Below are 18201 nucleotides of genomic sequence, written 5' to 3' on the forward strand. Positions count from 1 at the left end.
AAAGGCTCTCACTGTGGTTCATGAAGTCCCAAAGCCTCTGTAACCCTCATAGATGGATAGATATCAATGATTTTACTTCTCAGTTGTTTATTTAGACTGTGGCATGATTTTGAGATCTTTAAACCTACTTCATATTGTCAGACAGGTTCTTTTTGGTGATTTCTTGATTCAGCGGATTTGGCAGTAATCAGGCATCAGTGTAGCTAGTGAAACTGAACTCCAGGCAATGTGGTTAACCACAGTTGATTCATGATTACCTTTTCCGCACAGCTTTGTTTCCCCCAATAAATTAAGTCATCATTTAAAAACTGCCTTTTGTATTTGCAATATTTACAAAATGTTCTTTGATGATCTGAAACATCTGTGTCACAAATATGCAAAAAAGAGAGAAAAAACCCCAAAGAAAAAAACAACTCAAATCATGAAGGTGGCAAATTCTTTTTCACTGCGCTGTAAATTCTTTGAATATGTTTTAGTTTGCAGATGGATGGGAACAGCATCCATCGTTGTGCACAGCCTTCAGTGCGGACAGTTAGAAAGGTTCTGAACGTGGTGTTATAGACGGTGAGCTTTCAGCACTTATAAAGCGTTTTTTTCCAGATTCATCCACATTAGTGTGCACATGGCCTCACTCATTCACTCACTCACTTGGCCTCTCTCCCTCCCACTGCTTTCAGGAGAGATTCTGCGTGGGTTTACACTTGAGTTTCTGCCATGTGCTTTCTACCCCCTGCTTACACACACACACGCACACACACACACACCCTCCCCCACACTCCTCAGCATTGTCCAAAGATTTTGTAAGTTTGTATATTTGTGTCTTCTGTGTGTGTGGAAACAAAGAGAGAGAGGTGGACAAATCAGGGAAAAATAATTAAGATGTTTTTCACAAGTCTGTTAAAATATTAGCGAGCAAATTAGCAGAAGACGCTGACCCGCTTGTCAGTAAGAGCATTAACGGTTTAATTGACGTGGAAATGAATTTTTATGCCGCTATTATCGGTGCAGTTTTGTAGCTTTAGCTGTGCGATTGCTACTATTATAATTAAAAATAACAAAATAATCTGCTTTTGCCGTTCCGGTAAGAAACATGCAGATGTGATTTTTCTGGAGAGAGCTTGCCTGTCGCCTGCTCCCGATGCTGTTTTTCAGTGTTTGTGTGTAGGTGGAGGGACATCAATGTGTGCGTGGGCAGATGTGAGTAGAGATGCCTGCCAGGTGTATGTGGCTGTGCATTCTTTGTCTCTCGCCATGCAAGTGTGCTACACCGAATGGAAATGCTGTACCACTCACAGGCCTTACAGCTGTGGGGATGACAGCAGATCATATTTAATATTTCGAATGAGTCATTTCCAAAAGTGTCCTTCAGATGCATCCGTTTGTGCCTTTTTATCTATTTTTGCGCTTCATTTTTCAGACGTCACAGGAAAATAACATTAATCTCAAGAAAGGAAAGAAGTTTTGTACCAGATTTAGCTGCTAATGGATGTTTTTTATATGTCCCTGTTGTATAGTCTGTAATTTAACCCAAATGTCTCTCTCCTTTTTTAGGCCACCAAAAATAATGATAGCTATTAATCCTTGAAAAAATGTCACAATGTCTTTCCAGTGTAGCGTCCCTACCATCAAAAATGTCTTTGAATCTCTATAATGCGTGCCTCCACCAGGATCCTGGCCACTGCCGGTGCCCACATGAACATCCCGGTCGACCTTCGGACCCTGAGGGCTGTTCGGGTGCTGAGACCTCTCAAACTCGTCTCCGGCATTCCCAGTGAGTCAACTACTGACCTCAAACTAAAAAGCACTTCAAGGTCAAACACACAAATGCAAAAGCTGCAGTTTCAGAATGTGTTCATTAGGAAGAGTTTCATAATCTGGACTTGTATGTACAAAAACTGTCAGGATGTCACGTGAGTATTAACATGTAGGCATTACATGGATTTTTTTAGTTTGCCTTGTTGTTGGACTTTTCCTCCAGGAAGTTGAACCCGTTGGTCAATTTACCTCATAGTACGCACTAGTTCCTGGTCCACTGTTTCCTATCTGCCACATGTAAGCACTTCACAAGACACAGAGTAATTTTAATTGTATATACGCCGTAGAAACTCTTGTGTATTAAGAGTTTTTCCATTAATGACATTACTCGATGCTGTCCTCAGCAAGGAGCCAAGTAATCTGGAGTTGTGCACCTCCCTGAGCTTTGTTTCCAGGCTGTGGAAAATCCAGCCTTGACAGGCCAATCACTGGTCTTTTCACACCAGATCAATCGAGTAAGATAAGATAAGACTTTATTGATCCCACAATGGGGAAATTTTTGCGTCACCTCAGCTGAAGTACAGATATCAGAAATACAAAAATACAAATAAGTACAATCAATGAAAAAAAGTAAGATAATACACTATATACAATGGTAGCATACACAGTATGTGATTATGGATATGGTTGGAAATATGGAAGACATAAACTATATAGCTTGATACAGCTATTGTACCACTACTATTCCTATTTATAGACATGTACACACACATATGTACACACTAAATATACATATGTATACATACATATATACCTGCACATGTCCATACACATGGAAGGTCCATTATGCATGAAGTGGTGACCGAGTACTATAAAGTAGTGTAAAAACAAACAAACGCCCACATAAAAATTAAGCTGGGATGTTGCATTGAAAATATGAAGGACCTGAAACTGAGAAAGCAGGGTTTGAATTCTGTGTGAAGCCAAATATTATTTCTACCTGCTGCAAATTTAAACTGATGGTAATGCAAATACAGTAACTATTGCTATTCAAAATTATCTTCATTAGCAGAAATAATAGAAAAGGCAAAAGTCCTTGACTGTTTTCACAAAACAATGTAGCTAACCATGTACTTGGGAACTTTGATTGTTACATTGTCTTTTGTGTTATTCTTAAAGACAGTATCTGTTTCTGTATAAAACCTCCAGGCCTCCAGATTGTGCTGAAGTCCATCATGAAGGCCATGATCCCCCTGCTCCAGATTGGTCTCCTCTTGTTCTTTGCCATCCTCATGTTCGCCATCATTGGTCTGGAGTTCTACAGCGGGAAGCTTCACCACACCTGCCTGCCATCAGACGACATTCTTGGTAAGATGAGAGCATACAGTACTGTGCAGAAGTCTTGAACCACTCCTCATTACTTTATATTTTACTTCCAAGGAGCCCAACATTCTTGTAATTTCTTAAAGTGGAGCGACAGTTCTCCAGGCTTTCTGAAGCTCTTCCAAAGTTTTTCTTTGGACATTTTCTGCTTTTTCATCCATTTGCAGTCCAGTCCTTGTGCATGACCATTTCCTGACCAGAGGAATATTTATTGGTTTGTTAAGCCACTTGTGAAAATTGACCTATGAATGATTAAGGCATAACAACAGATTGAAATTTTCCCAAAGAGCTATTAGGTGAATACTTGGCATATCTAAATTGGACAAGTGGAGGACAAATGAAGAAGTATCAGTGGCGATGTCCTTGCAGTTGTTATAGCTTTGAGTGCTGACAACATGAAATCCAAAGACATCCACAAGTTTCAAGGGAGAAAAATGTTGTCGCCATTTTAAACATCGCTGTAAACACCATGATTTAGAATCCTAAAATCATGATCAGTCTACATGTACTTTATACTGATTACAGGTAAATGACGCCTTTGATTGTATTTTATTATCAATTTGAGGGCTCACGTGCCGCCATTGTATCGCCGCTGAATTTAGAGGCATATTTTCAGGGTTTGTTTTGGATGCCTTGTAACTTACTGTGACTGATTCGCCAGGTAAGCTCAAAGTGTGATTTACTCATTGTTCTCTAACAGAGGGTGTGAACATCTTTGTTTGAGCAACTGAGGCCTTCATAGATTACAGTAGCAGCAGGCTCAGAGGTATTATTAGAGTTGTTGCTGGCTGATTTAGCTACTGCTTAATTACTCAACAACTACTCTGTAATCACACCACCGCACCATAGCATTTACTGTCCAACACAGCTCAGGGATGGATCGAGGTATAAAATTTTAATATTATAGCTGTCACGGCGTTCAGAGCAGGAGAAATAAATTGCTCCATTGTTCCCACAAAATTTAAAGCCTAAAGAGATGTTTTCAAACAAACAAAAAAGTTTCTTAAATTTATTTAAACCTTCTTCCATAGCAACTTTATAATAACAACGCATAAAAATATGAATCATAAGGCTTCACTAAATCCTGCTTGTGTCTCTTAAAGCGAGATTTAAACTAAGCAAAGAGATTTTTACTCCATCGGCAGATGAACAGAGTGTTAGTGAGGGTCAAGGACTAAGGTGAGACAGCAGAAAACAAAAATGTATTTCCAGTGGAGGATGGCAGTGTATAATGTACAGGTCAGTGATTGTTTCACCACAGATATTAAAAGGTCGTAGAGCGTAGAATAGCAAACACACTGGAAACACTAACCCGACTCTTCACTCTGTACAAAAAGTGTAAAAAAAAAAAAGGACAAAAAATTGATTAAAACAAGCGAGCTATACAGTAACATGTTATCAGCTGTGTTGGTGTTGCTAGGTTGATTCTTGTAATGCTTTTCAAAGTGCCAGACTGGACTGTTTCCAGGGTTTATGCTGAAATAAGATAACCATCTGCCAGCTTCACCTTCCATTTGAGTGCAGCGAAAGAAATAAAGAAACACAAGAAAGAAAAACATTACTTCCCCAAATCTTCTTTAACTACTTTGATAACCTCCACACACTACTAACCTAGTACCTCAGACCCACCAGATCCAGATGTTACAGTGTTATATAGTTGAAGTTGGGGTATGATATAAAAATCGAAGACAGATTTTGTATGCCCTGCATCTGCCAATCATCTGTGAATATCCTCTCTCATAGCCAGGATGTGAGTCGTGAAAGCTGTCTTTATTATTTTTTTTAGCACTGCTGCTTGATTTTGTTGCCGTGGAAATGTGGATCCAGTTTGGATGCTGGCACTGGTCCGTACCTCCACATCTGTATTTTGTGGTAGAACTCGACTTTCACGCCTGTCCTCATTTGCCCTCCACTTGCACATTGTCTTCTGCACTTTAATGCAGACTTTCAGTTACCAGACCTGGGGGGCGGGATCCGTAAGGACCACAATCAAGAAAGCGGCAGTAGATGAATATCTGGGGTCATTATGTTTGTGCTTCAATAAATGGGCGCCGTGACATTTATGTTTCGTGCTTGTAGACAATGAGACTGTCGACTCGTCAGAGCTGGCATTTGCGTGCGGTGTGAGGAAGTGTCCTGAGAAGTACGACTGCAACGATACCTGGATCGGGCCCAATGACGGCATCACACAGTTCGACAACATCCTGTTTGCTGTTCTCACCGTCTTCCAGTGTATCACCATGGAGGGATGGACGGCTGTCCTCTATAACGTGAGCAGAAGCATTCAGCCTGAAAGTGAACCCTTAAACCCTTAATGCCTAGTGTTTCATATTTGATACACGAGTTTTTGAGACCTCTACATCGTCAGTGTGATCCCTCACCCCCTTGAAGGCTTGAGCACTGCAATGATGCTGAGTGTTTAATAACATAAAAATTATGGATTTCAGACCAACGATGCCTTGGGTATAACGTGGAACTGGATGTACTTCATTCCTCTCATCATTATTGGCTCGTTCTTTGTTTTGAATCTAGTTCTGGGAGTCCTGTCTGGGTAAGTGTGCCTCATTTATGTGAACATTTCTGTCCGTATTATGAGTGAAGACAGCTGCTTTCATATGTTTTATTTTTTCAGAGAATTTGCGAAGGAGAGAGAGAGGGTGGAGAACCGGAGGGCCTTTATGAAACTGCGTCGCCAGCAGCAGGTGGAAAGAGAACTGAATGGCTACCGAGCCTGGATAGACAGGGCAGGTACTGGGCAGCAGAACAACTTTACATCTTTTATTACAGTGAGTGTGGAGAGGCTTCAGTGACTTAATCCTGGATGTTTTGATGAGAAATGCAGCGGCTGATGAACTGAAGAAAAATGCTGAATCAATTAATCCATCAATTTTTTTTCTTTTTTTCTGGTCGTGGGAGAATTTCTATAACCAATTGTTTCCACATTGTTATAATACCACTAACAGTTCACTGTGGAATATTTAGTAGTGAGAACATTTCACAGCTGGACTGGTGAGTGAATGCTTTTGGCAATGTAAGGTTGAAACAAAGTGTTAGCCAGGATTCACTGTTCAGAAATATTCCAGCACGTACCTCCACCACAGTTTTGCTTCGCATAGCTGTTAAACAGAGTGAGCCAGGCTACCGTTTCCCCTTTATGTGCCGATACACTGAGTCTCTTCTTTTAATTAAAATGTAATCGCCCTGTTAAAAGCAACACAGTGATTTCATTACATTTTTGAAGAGAGACTGGTTTGCTGCAGACACCTTCAGACTTTTGGATCCACAGCAGAGTAGCTGAGTTGAGTTGCAGCAAACGCACAGTGCTGTAATGGCAATCTACACTGCTAGGCTCCCACGCAAGCAGAGGGTGAGAAAAAGGTGATACTGACTCATTGACTTAAATTTGTGTGTGTGCTTATATACACGCGCTTCTGTGTGTTTGCATGTGTGTGTGTGTGTGTGTGAGAGAGAGAGAGAAAGAAAGAGAGTCGCTGTGCATGTGCAGTCATGTGTGCACGGGTGTGGGAGAGTGTGGGAAGAGAGGGAGAAAAGAGAGCGAGATATTGCGAGATTGTGAGCGAGAAAAGTAGCTCTGTCTTTAAGAAGGTCACACCGGCCTCTCGGTGCAGTGTTTGCATCAGTTTGGCCTCGGTTACAATGGGCGCTATGACTCTGAAATGTGGGTTTTTAGCTGTGGCTTGATTAAAAACAAATATTTCTGCATGTAACCTTCAGTTTTATTGTATTACAGAGGAGGTGATGCTTGCAGAGGAGAATAAAAGTTCAGGGAGATCACCGTTAGATGGTAAGTTCACATACTTTGCCCTTAGAATTATCTACATATACAGAGTGGATCAAAAAGAATCATCAGATTCTGAAAGGTTATATTTTTTTAAGTAATGGACAAAGAAGCTCGCAGTAAATTTAAAAATACATGGCCAAATATAAATGTTTACATTTAAAACTTACCAGTGCTCAATGTGTCCCCCTCCTGAGTCACGACATATGTACGAATGATAGTCCCATACTTTTGCAAGCAAATCTGAAGTCACTGCAGCCGCTGCTACCTACCGGCAACCCCATGAAACTTATGAATCCCCTCTAACAGCACCTGTTTCGACAGGTATAGGTGAACGGCTGTGGAATTAAAGCGCTTCAAAATACACCGTGTATTTGTTGTGTTTGATACTGCAAATTTTGGTATTGCTCCGATACCAAGTAAATACAGGGCCAGTGCTGCCGATACCAATTCCGATGCTTTTAACTTAGAAACGGGAGAGCCGTGTGTTAATATTATTATGATGAATCATCACCAATTTTCATATTGTTAACACATTTAATGACCACTAAATCAGTGTGATCTTTATTTTTTCACAATAATTAGTTAATATAATAAACCACTTTTCAGCTTTTTATGTATTTTGAAACATTTTGTTTACTTGTTTTGGAGACCTGTAATGGAAATGTGGCTGCCTCTAAAGCACTTTGGATCAGCCTCTGTTGTTTAAATGTGCTATGGGCTATAAATAAAATAGACCTGACAGTCAGCACAAAAAGGTTCAAACATTTTTTTTGATATATTTTTTCATTTCCAAAACAAAATAGTTTATTTAACACAATTCAGTGGGCTGTTTACTGAAGTTAGAGGATGGAAACAAAGTATCAGTATCGATCCAATACCAAAACCAGCGTCGGTATTGATACTATCGATATTTGTATCGATCTCACACTTCTACCATGGATATCTCATACATATATCTCCTAACCTATAATGACTACTCAAACCTTAAACATGACTCAATATTTTATTGATAACCTGGAGGTTACCATTGCAACTAAGCTTATATTAATGTTATATCAATTTAATGGGTTAAAAAACGGGAAGTGCCTGATTTTAATGAGTTGTATTACAGGCACAGCTGTTGCTGTTATGTTATTTATGTGGACCTTTAGTGTGACAGCAGAAGTCACCATTTCACCCGTTGTTTTCATTTTCATTTCTGACGTAAAGTTAGCAAAGTTGAGGTTTTGGTAAAGTTGAACTTGTGTGAAACATCTTTAGTGCTGAAGAGATCAAGTAAGAAGACGGGTGCGCGGCGAGGAGCACCGGGGGATGAGAAGTATACAGACATGTCTACCGCCAGTGAGTGAAGCTTAGTTACTCACTGTCTTTACAGTAGGCTTCTTCCTACTTTCTTTACAGGATATCACCTGTGTCTGAGCTCTTGAGTTACTTATATACTGTACCTTTCACATGCATATGACTAACTCGAAAATTCCCCCGCCTCCCTCTGTAAAAATTCCTTTCTTATTCTCCCTCTTTCTCCTTCAGGCATGTCACGATCGAGAATGAATTTCCGCAGCGGCCGCCGCGGCCCCGCTGCCTACTTGCGACGTAAGGAGCGTATGTTGCGCATCTCGATCCGCCGCATGGTGAAGACAGACACTTTCTACTTGATGGTGCTCAGTCTGGTGGCTCTCAACACCATCTGTGTGGCCATTGTCCACCACAATCAACCCGACTGGCTCACCGTCTTCCTCTGTGGGTTTCTTTTGTGAATGTCTGTGCTGTTTGCTTTTTTTTTTTTTTTTTTTTTAGATCAAAAAAGCGAAATCAGGTCAGAAAATACCTTCTTTCTGGCTGCACCCTGCTTCATTCTGCTTTCTGACTTTTGCTTTTTCCCCCTCTTTAATCTCCAGACTATGCAGAGTTTGTTTTCCTGGGGCTGTTTCTGGCTGAGATGTTTTTGAAAATGTATGGTCTGGGTTTCCGGCTGTACTTCCACTCATCTTTCAACTGCTTCGACTGTGGGGTGAGGTCCTTCATCTCCTTTTCTCACTCTGTGCTAGAATATATACATTTCTTGTGCTAAATGAAGACTAGGCTACTTAACGTCAGGGATACAATTTCTTATTACTTGAATAGATTATATAAACCAAAGTGAACCATCTTTACCAAGAACAAAGGGAGGACTGGACTTTATACACACAGTGGGCTGATTAGAGATATAATAATCAACACAGGTAAAAATGATGAAGGGACTAAAACTGAGCAAGAAAACCAACTTTCAAAGTAAATTAGAACATAAGTGAGAGAACTGATGGCAAAACAAAAAGAGGATTTCTACATTGCTGCACAGGTGAAGCATACAGAGCTTGATTTTTTCCTTCTGACATGTTTTGCAGGTTATTGTCGGCAGCATCTTTGAGGTGGTGTGGGGTTTCTTCAGGCCTGGCATGTCATTTGGCATCAGTGTGCTCAGGGCGCTGAGACTTCTGAGGATTTTTAAGATCACAAAGTAAGTGGGGCAGCAGGACAGTTCACAGAGAAAGTAAGTCATGACAGCCTGGGTTGCACAATGGTTGTTGAATTTTTACATGTTCCAGCTGACAAAAAAACCAACTAAACAAAAAAAAAACCCAGAGGGTGTATTATTTTATTATTATTTTCTTTTTCCAGATACTGGGCCTCTCTCAGGAATTTGGTGGTGTCCCTCATGAGCTCCATGAAGTCCATCATCAGCCTGCTTTTCCTTCTCTTCCTCTTCACTGTGGTGTTTGCTCTGCTGGGGATGCAGCTGTTTGGAGGGAGGTGCGTACTGACATCCTTAATTGTCAGTGAACTCGGCCAAATCGGTTTTCCTTTTGATTTCAATAATAATGGCACCGTTTTGAAAAACAGTATCTTCTTCCTAAGATCTAAACAGCAGTTTCCTCAATGGTGTCCTAAAATAAGAGGAGAGGAAGCGATATGTCCAGATGAAAATAGCTCTGCATCCTCCTCCTCCTCCCATTCTTCCTTGGTCATATCTGACCCTGCTTTCTATCTGCCTCCCCTCTAGGTTCATCTTTGAAGATTACACTCCCACCAACTTTGACACGTTTCCAGCTGCCATCATGACAGTGTTTCAGGTTTGGCTCCCACAGATCCCCTCATTTCTGCCTGCTCTCCATGACACATTGCACCCTGGGATATTTCTCACCCCAGGCGCAGATTAAACAACTCTGCTCGCTCGCTCGCTCGCCACCCCCTGCCTCCGTCATCATCCCACACATCCATACACACATATGCGCACATGAATATCAGACAAGGGAAATGTGGAAAAAGTCCACATCATATCTGCTACACATCCGCTGCACTGTAAAAGAGTGTTTTGATCAGCAGACACTGTAATTATTGCCTTGCTGCCATTTTAATACTATACTTTGAACTGGTTAGTAGACAGTGACTTTGTCTCCTGTGCAGTGAATCTGATGTGAGCAATGTGCAAAATATTCTGTGAATTTGCCCACAGATTTTGACCGGCGAGGACTGGAACGAGGTGATGTATAATGGGATCCGCTCGCAGGGAGGCGTTCAGTACGGCATGTGGTCATCCATCTACTTCATAGTGCTCACATTGTTTGGAAATTGTATCCTTGTTGACCTCAAAAGTGGTCAGAAAGCGCTGATAAAAAGCGTGATGCCTATAAGTGGTGGAAGTATTTTAGATAAAAATAGCGACATACCCGAGTGTTAAAATGCTTAATATCAACAGAAGTACGGCGAGTTAAACTAGTATAAAAATGTTGTATCAAAAGTAAAATCTTCAGCAGAATATCCTCTGGCATCAGTAACATTGATGTTCTTTGTGGTCTTTATTGGTAAATGCAATTAAAATAGATTTGTAGGTGAGTAAAAGGTGAAAGGAAAGTATACAAGTGGCTGATTAATGACCAAACATACCTACACCAGATCACAGCAAGTACAGTAGGGGTCAAAGGTGAGTCAGCAGCTGGGTGGAGAAGGATCAAAACAGAAATTTATATTTGACACCAGAGAGCGTCTTTGGATGGAAACAAGTGAGCAATATTTAGCGCTTTGGTGACATGACGGCATTTGATTTCGCGCTTTGCTTGAGTAGTCCTGAAGAGCAAGCTAACTGACATTCATGCGGTCGCCTAAAATGTGATTTTATTTGTACTTTTTGGCGTTTTTGTCCTTGACCGACATTACGACAGACACGCTGCTGAATGTCTTCTTGGCCATTGCCGTGGATAATCTGGCCAATGCACAGGAATTGACAAAGGTTTGCACTGTTTTTAAAGTTTGTGCTGTATGTGACACACGTTCTGCTGTTAACCGCTCTTCGATTGCGGGCGTGGTCTTCTTCTTTAGGATGAAGAGGAGGAAGAAGAGTTCTTCAACCAGAGATACGCCAGAGGAAGAGACGGCCTGATAGCTGAGTAAGTTACTGGTCGACATCTAACAAAAAAATCCACGTTTAAGATGAGATAACCACAGTCTTCACAGCTCTTAAGTAACTGAATTTGAAATTGGACTAAACTCTCTCACAGTTCCTCATTCTCAGTCGTTTTTTTAGTGTTTTTCCAAGTCATTTTCCAAGAAGTGAAATGAAGCTAATACTTAAGATATGAATGCTGTGGGGAAACTGATGGTTCCTCATCTTACTCTATTAGAGGGGAGATGTGTTAAAGTCAGATTAAAATAAGTCAAGATCATTTATTTCCACCATGAGAAGAAGTTGTAGGTGTAAGTGTCAAATGTTTAAAACAGTATGTTCCTTATTTCTTCAGCTGCGCGGTGAATGCAAGGTAGAAAGGCATGTTTAACGTACTGATGCCAAAATTATGAATGTAAATTGAATGTGCCTGATTTAAAAGCATGAGTCATTTCCGACTCTCCGAGCTGCATAACTGAAACTCCTGTGACTGCCTTGGCTTGTGATTGGTTATGGTCAGCCTCTTTTGTTAATCAGAGGGGTAATTCTTCACTGATTTCCTTGCTCCTTTCTGCGACCTGGCGGCTTTCCCACAGGTCTAATTATCCCATAAGTTTGGGAGGAGAAGGGCGGGAGGTGTACTTCAAAGGTTGTCGGGAACAGTGGGAAGTCTGAATGTGTGACTCTACTGGGAGGAGGCACACTTTGGAGTGGGTCTGATTTTGACCAAGTTTGCCTGATTAGTGTGACTCCGGCTCATCAGAATTTCCACTGTGACAATGACATTTTTTGTTGGAGGGCATAAAGATGTTACGTAACATCTGCGTGTCCTGCAGAGGCACGTTATACCTCTCACTGAGAACACTGACCTGGCTAGATTATGGCTGCACCTGTCCTTCCTGTGTTTTACACCTCAGACCTTTTTCACAGCAGATTTTCACTGTATTCGCAGGAAATGCACAGCTGCATTCAGGAAATCTAATGACGGCTGATTTCTTCTTGAGGAGAGTATTGTGGAGGCTGGCGCTCTGAATTAGCATACTGGGACATTTAATGGGCCACCACTAACATTTGAGCTATGACAAGTCAAAATGGCTGCTGTGAAAAGGGTCCATTAACTACAAATGTTACTAAGTCAGATTTTCCTGACCATATATAATTAGAGATTGATAAATGTGTTTTACCTTCTTCCCAAGTAGGCTTTTATTTATGGTGCAATAAGAAAATCAACTTGCAGAGGCTCAAAGCTTCTTTTTTACAGAATAGTTTTATTCAACTGTTAATGTCTTGTAGTCGTTAAAATACTATTATACAGTAATGTTGAATAAAATGACTCTGTTGGTGCTTTTAGGCTTTGGTTTTAAAGTACAAATGTAGCAAACTTCCAAGAGTAGACAGTACTGTGCAAATGTCGTGAGCCACATCTCGTTTCTCTATATTTTGCTTCCAAGGAACCAGACTTTCATGTAAGTTTTTAAAGTGGTTTTGAGCAATAGTTCTCTAAGCTTTCTAAATGTCTTCCAAAGTGTTTCTTTGGAAAATGGCTGCTTTTTCACCAGTTTTCAATCCAGCCCTTGTACCTGACCATTTTTAGAGGATTAAGTTTTGTTTTGGGTTTTTTTTGTTTGTTTTTTTATTTGTTTTTATTTTGAGTTACTTACTCTGCATGATTAAAGCATAAAATGCACCTAACTCAAGGGACAAACCAGCGTAGTGTTTATACATAACAGACATAAAACAGTTTAAAATTGAATCTTAAACTATCATTTGTTCCAATTTCTTTGGTTGATCCTACAAAAAACAAGAGACAACAGAGTTTGACAGACATAAAATAGCATTTTTCCACCAACAAGGTGATTTCCAGAGAACTAGTAGCTGAAAACTTGCCATGTCTCAACATGGTGTGCAGTGTGTCCGTAAAAAAACTGAAGAAACTGGACAAGTGAAGAAGAAGAAGAAGAAGTGGAAGGCCTAAAAAAATTATTCCAATACAGCATTCCAGTGGAAGGGAAGCAGGGAGAAAAGTCTGTGGTATTCCCAATAAGAAGTGCATGGAAAATCAGTGGCAACGGGTTTTATGAAGCAGTTATATAATACAAATTCAAATCAATATGTATGGAGCGATCAGGACACTGAGCATCTACAGCAGGGGTCTCCAACTCCAGTCCTCGAGAGCTACTGTCCTGCAGCTTTTAGATGTATCCTTGTTCCGACACACCTGAATCAAATGAATGGCTTGTTACCAAGCATTGCCAAACTTGATGGCGTGCTGAAAAGGTAATTCAACCTTTTGATTCTGCTGCGTTGAAGTAGGCATGCATCTAAAAGCTGCAGGACAGTAGCTCTCGTGGACTGGAGTTAGAGACCCCTAGTCTACAGCCATCTGTAAAACATGGTGGAGGCTCTGTCATGGTTTTGGGCTACATTTCAGCCAGTGGTATCAGAGGCTTTGCCAAAATTTGATTTTCATCCAGCATCCTGCATTATCTGGAAAGCATCTAAATGGCAACACCTTACTGCTGAAATTGAAAAATTAGAATTGAAATTTATGCGTAGAGGAGGTCAGAACAGAGGTAAAACAGTTGAGGCTCTGTCATGGTTTGGGGTGCATTTTAACCAATGCTGTTGGCTCGAGAACTATTCCTGAAGACTACTTAGAGAAATGAGAAGAAAACCTGCCTAAGAGAGTTCAGGCTCTGTTGAAGAATAAAAATGGCCATACCAAATACTGACTTTCACCTTGTTTCAATTGTATAAACCAAATTTAAACAAATGAAGGGTCACTCAGTATTTTTTAAAAATGTAACAAAAAAAAAGTATTAAAAATTATTCTTTAGAGATATGGCAGAGTGATGGGGAAAAAATCCTTCTGAACTTCTAATATGAACTTGTCTATTTTAGCTACTTCCAGTCAAGTCAAATCAGAAGCCGTTCAGCCAGGTTCCCCTAAAAAATAAAGAATTTGTTATTAGTGAATTAGAGAACAGACGCTGTGAAACAGAGAGTAGTAAAGGATATCAAAACAGTAGCAACTCTAGCATGCCATGCACAGATTGTAAAATACTAGTGTCCACAAACAGCTGAGGCTGTACTTCTTTTTGCTGCTGTTCAGCAAAACACAAGGGAGCACCGAAGGGTGTGGCTGATGCTCCCATTTGTTTTAATTTGAAATGACGGTGCTATATTGCGACACCACCAAAGTCTCTGCAAGCTGATTTGTTACCATATGGATCAGGACTAGCTGCTGCCTGCACACCTGATCTACTCTGATCACCAGAAAAACATGACAAAAATCCCCAAAGCGATGCGATGTCAGGACACGCCTGCATAAACTCTCTCTTACTGGTCTCGGACTCTAGCTGTGACACTGAATGTATCATTTGTCTGTTACATATTTGAATGTTAGTCTCGTAAGTGCTGCAACAATCGAGGTGCTGATTTGATGTGTATTACAGTGTTCTTCTGGCTCCATCATGTTGTCTTGTTATATGCTTGTTACGTGGCACTGACCAAAATGTTGTGTTCGATCATATCAATCGATCATCAGCCATCAAGATCTTTGAATTTTGAATATATTTAATGTAAAACGCCCAAAACTATACAGCGGCCTTGAATGCAAAGTGTGCATTATGATAAATTAAATGCTAACTTCAGTCCTCTTTTGGATTCAATTGCAAGTACAGTTTGTTTCCTCTGGACGCGTTTCGTTCGGTGCCACAGCAAATGTTCTGTGTATGTTGTTAAACACTAATGTCTTGTTTTCAAATAATCACTCATTGATTACATGGACAACAAAAGAATCTGAATACCAGTAAGTATAACTGTATGCATCTGTGTCACACAGAATTTCTCTCTTGAGTTTTCGTACTCAATTTCCCTTAGATGTTACACAATGTTTGCACCTTGATCCTGCACCCTTCGTTTTTGTTCTCGTGGGTTTTTGTTTTTCTCTTTTACTTTCGATCTGTCCTTACTTCTCAGGCATTGTTTGAGTTTTTTGGATGCCTTTGTATTTTTTGCACATTTTTTTTTTCATGGGAATTTTTTTTGTGTGTGTTACTAATCAACTAACATTATAAATTCACAGAAAAGGTCTGTCCTTTTCTTGCAACTTTTATTTTACTTGTTTGCTTTTTAAAATATATTATTGGTATGCTAAATGAATAATAGTGTTCATGTCTTTTTTGGTCACTAATTCCTTAAGATGAATTGCAGAATATTTATTTCGAGTACATTGTGGTCCTCAGTGGCAGAAGAAGACCCTACCTGTATCGGAAACGTGCGATCCACAGGGGCCGGCCTACCTTTCCAGATGAACCGGATGGTGCACTGGCTGCTGCAGACGAGCAGCCCCTAAATGGCTCCAATGCCTTTGCCAACCGCCGCGAGAGGAGGAGAAAAGTTAACATGTCGGTGTGGGAGCAGAGAGCCAACCAGCTGCGCAAACGGCGCCAAATGGCGAGCAGAGAGGAGCTGTTCAGCAGCCCTACAGAAGACACCGTCGAAACTCCTACCATTCCCCACCACCCCTCCAACCTTTCCTCAGAGGCCAGCCCAGCTCACCTACCTGAGTCACCGATGTCGGTGGGGATGCCTCTTCCCGAACCTCCAATGTCCATCTCTATTCCCATGCCGGAGCCTCCAGCAGCTGAACCTCTGGTAAACCTCAGCGAGGAGAAGACAGGAGGACCAAACCACCGGGCGGCAGGTGGTGGCAGACACAGGATGGCCCGAAAGTTCAGGTCCAGTCAGGCGCCAGAAGATGGAGCCCGTCATAGACGCCACCGCCATCGCGAGGCTCGTATTGAGGCGAAGAGTCTGGACTGTACGCAAACGCCACACGAGGTGCTACATATCAGAAGGTCGCTCAGCCAGGAGAGAAAAGTACTGGATGAAAGAGAAGAAAGGGAAGAAAGGGAGGACAAAGAAAGAGGAGAGGAAGAAGGAAGCTCAGTCCACGATGATGGGACATGCATCGTTAACCCCTATGCAGAAGTTGGAGAAGATTGTATAAGGTAAGCCTGCTCTCATGCATTTCTCGACTGGTGGAAAGAAGCTAAAGTGTTTTAAATTTTAGGTCATTTGCATCATTTTATGTATAGATAATATTTTTACCTTTTATGCTATGCTATGCTTAGAAATAAACACCAAAGGATTACGAGGTAGGACACTCGTTCAACAGATGCAACAAGGAAATGTGTATATAGATACCGCAAAGCTGTGGCACAGTTTCTCCCTGTAATGAAAAAAATTGTATTGTTACTTCAATTTAAGTTTATTCTGGAGCAGTTAAGCAAAAAGCAAAATTCATTTGTTCTATAGTAATTAGTTATATGGTCAAACATTCTCGGAGAGCAGCAACATGGCGTTAATACAGAGCAGACCAGGTGTCAGTGACAACAATAAAGGAAAAGCTGGGGTGGATGTGGGTTGCAAAGAGGATTGCATCAGTGGTGTTGGGAAGGTCACTTTTAAAATGTATTCCACTACAGATTACAGATTACATGCCCCAAAATGTATTTTGTAACGTATTCCGTTACGTTACTCAATGAGAGTGACGTATTCTGAATACTTTGGATTACTTAATATATTATCATGCTGTTTACAACTACATGAATGTACTATTGCTGTGTGATTTATTACTTTTACTGAAGGTTGCACTCCATACCAATACCAACTAGATTTTTAAATCATAATATAAAATGAATAACAGTAGGTGGACATTAGGTAAGGCTGCGCTTTATGCAGCGATCTCATATAGAAAACTATTCCGCGCGTATATAAAACAGGTCCGCCGCTCTGAACCGTAGTAAAGGGACCTCTGGCTAATACGTGGGTTCCGTGTCGGGCTCATAACCGAAAACTAGCTTCACTTTGTTGTCTGGGTCAACTTTGCAAGCGAGAGACAGAGAGAGGCGTAGAAAGGCTGCTCCAACAGAACTTATTGTTTCGGAGGAAAACACGACCACAGTGTACAGTCGAATCAATAGTTTACTTACAACGGGGCTCGTCAGGCACTCTTTTTGGCTGCAGTGGTTATTATCATATTTAAATGTTTCCATCTACCGTTTCTGCTCGGTGACAACTCGTACTTTTCCACTCTCCTTTTCGACTGTAACGGAATACAGTTACTCATATTTTGTATTTTAAATACGTAACGGCGGTACATGTATTTCGTTACTCACCAACACATGTGCATCAGTTAACTGACGTGGGCTGCTCTTGAGGTGATCCGTTACCACCTGATTTATTAGATTATCATTGTGCTCAGCTGTACTTTGTGATCTGCATGAATTAATGCCATGCTCGGTTTTGGTGAGTTGTTTTTTTGTTTTTTTTTTTACAGAGCTGCTGAATGCAGTGCAGATATTCCTGATCCTCCTCAGTGTGAACAGATAGTGGACAGCACCTGGTCAGAGCAGGTTGAGGGTGGCCACTCAGATCAGTATGAGCCACTGTGCCAAAACATCCCAGTGGAGACTGCTTTAGAGGCCACAGAGTTCACTGTGAGTGCTATAGAGTCAGAAAACCGTAAGGCATCCATCAAACGGGACAAGTCTAACCTGGAAGACAGCGTGACCATCGAAATGTCTGCACAGCCACTTCTGGAGCTCACACCCATGACAGGTAGCACTGTGACCACTTCTCATTGCAGTCCTTTGCACAATGCATCACAAAGTGGGATTTAGTGTCAGTATCACTGTACTACACTGTGTAGGCGTTCTTGACATCTGATAAAAGTGGCCACTAGTCTTTTTTTCCCCCTGAATCCACTGTGTTGGTGACTCACATTGTTCTTCCTTTGTCGGCTGTTCATGGACAGCTAAAACATTTTTTCTTT

General features: G+C 41.0%; 1 protein-coding gene across 10 annotated transcripts in view; it reads left to right on the forward strand.

Moving 5' to 3' along the window:
* The window catches only part of cacna1eb (calcium channel, voltage-dependent, R type, alpha 1E subunit b), a 73890-nt gene that overhangs the window by 34844 nt on the left and 20845 nt on the right, over positions 1 to 18201 (forward strand). For 6 of the 10 annotated variants that reach the window (XM_026148588.1, XM_026148589.1, XM_026148595.1 and 3 more), the window contains 19 exons: positions 1668 to 1771; positions 2965 to 3123; positions 5218 to 5408; positions 5586 to 5689; positions 5771 to 5886; positions 6890 to 6943; positions 8201 to 8281; positions 8471 to 8680; positions 8839 to 8951; positions 9325 to 9437; positions 9599 to 9730; positions 9981 to 10050; positions 10434 to 10551; positions 11140 to 11207; positions 11297 to 11364; positions 11716 to 11733; positions 12812 to 12826; positions 15608 to 16375; positions 17707 to 17987. In XM_026148588.1, the coding sequence (XP_026004373.1) occupies positions 1668 to 1771; positions 2965 to 3123; positions 5218 to 5408; positions 5586 to 5689; positions 5771 to 5886; positions 6890 to 6943; positions 8201 to 8281; positions 8471 to 8680; positions 8839 to 8951; positions 9325 to 9437; positions 9599 to 9730; positions 9981 to 10050; positions 10434 to 10551; positions 11140 to 11207; positions 11297 to 11364; positions 11716 to 11733; positions 12812 to 12826; positions 15608 to 16375; positions 17707 to 17987 (2783 nt within the window). The remainder of the gene's footprint in view (positions 1 to 1667; positions 1772 to 2964; positions 3124 to 5217; positions 5409 to 5585; positions 5690 to 5770; positions 5887 to 6889; positions 6944 to 8200; positions 8282 to 8470; positions 8681 to 8838; positions 8952 to 9324; positions 9438 to 9598; positions 9731 to 9980; positions 10051 to 10433; positions 10552 to 11139; positions 11208 to 11296; positions 11365 to 11715; positions 11734 to 12811; positions 12827 to 15607; positions 16376 to 17706; positions 17988 to 18201) is intronic. The other 4 variants (XM_026148593.1, XM_026148594.1, XM_026148591.1 and 1 more) reach the window with 3 other exon arrangements.

The sequence above is a fragment of the Astatotilapia calliptera genome, chromosome 18 (genome assembly GCF_900246225.1).
Source record: "Astatotilapia calliptera chromosome 18, fAstCal1.2, whole genome shotgun sequence".
NCBI lineage: Eukaryota > Metazoa > Chordata > Actinopteri > Cichliformes > Cichlidae > Astatotilapia > Astatotilapia calliptera.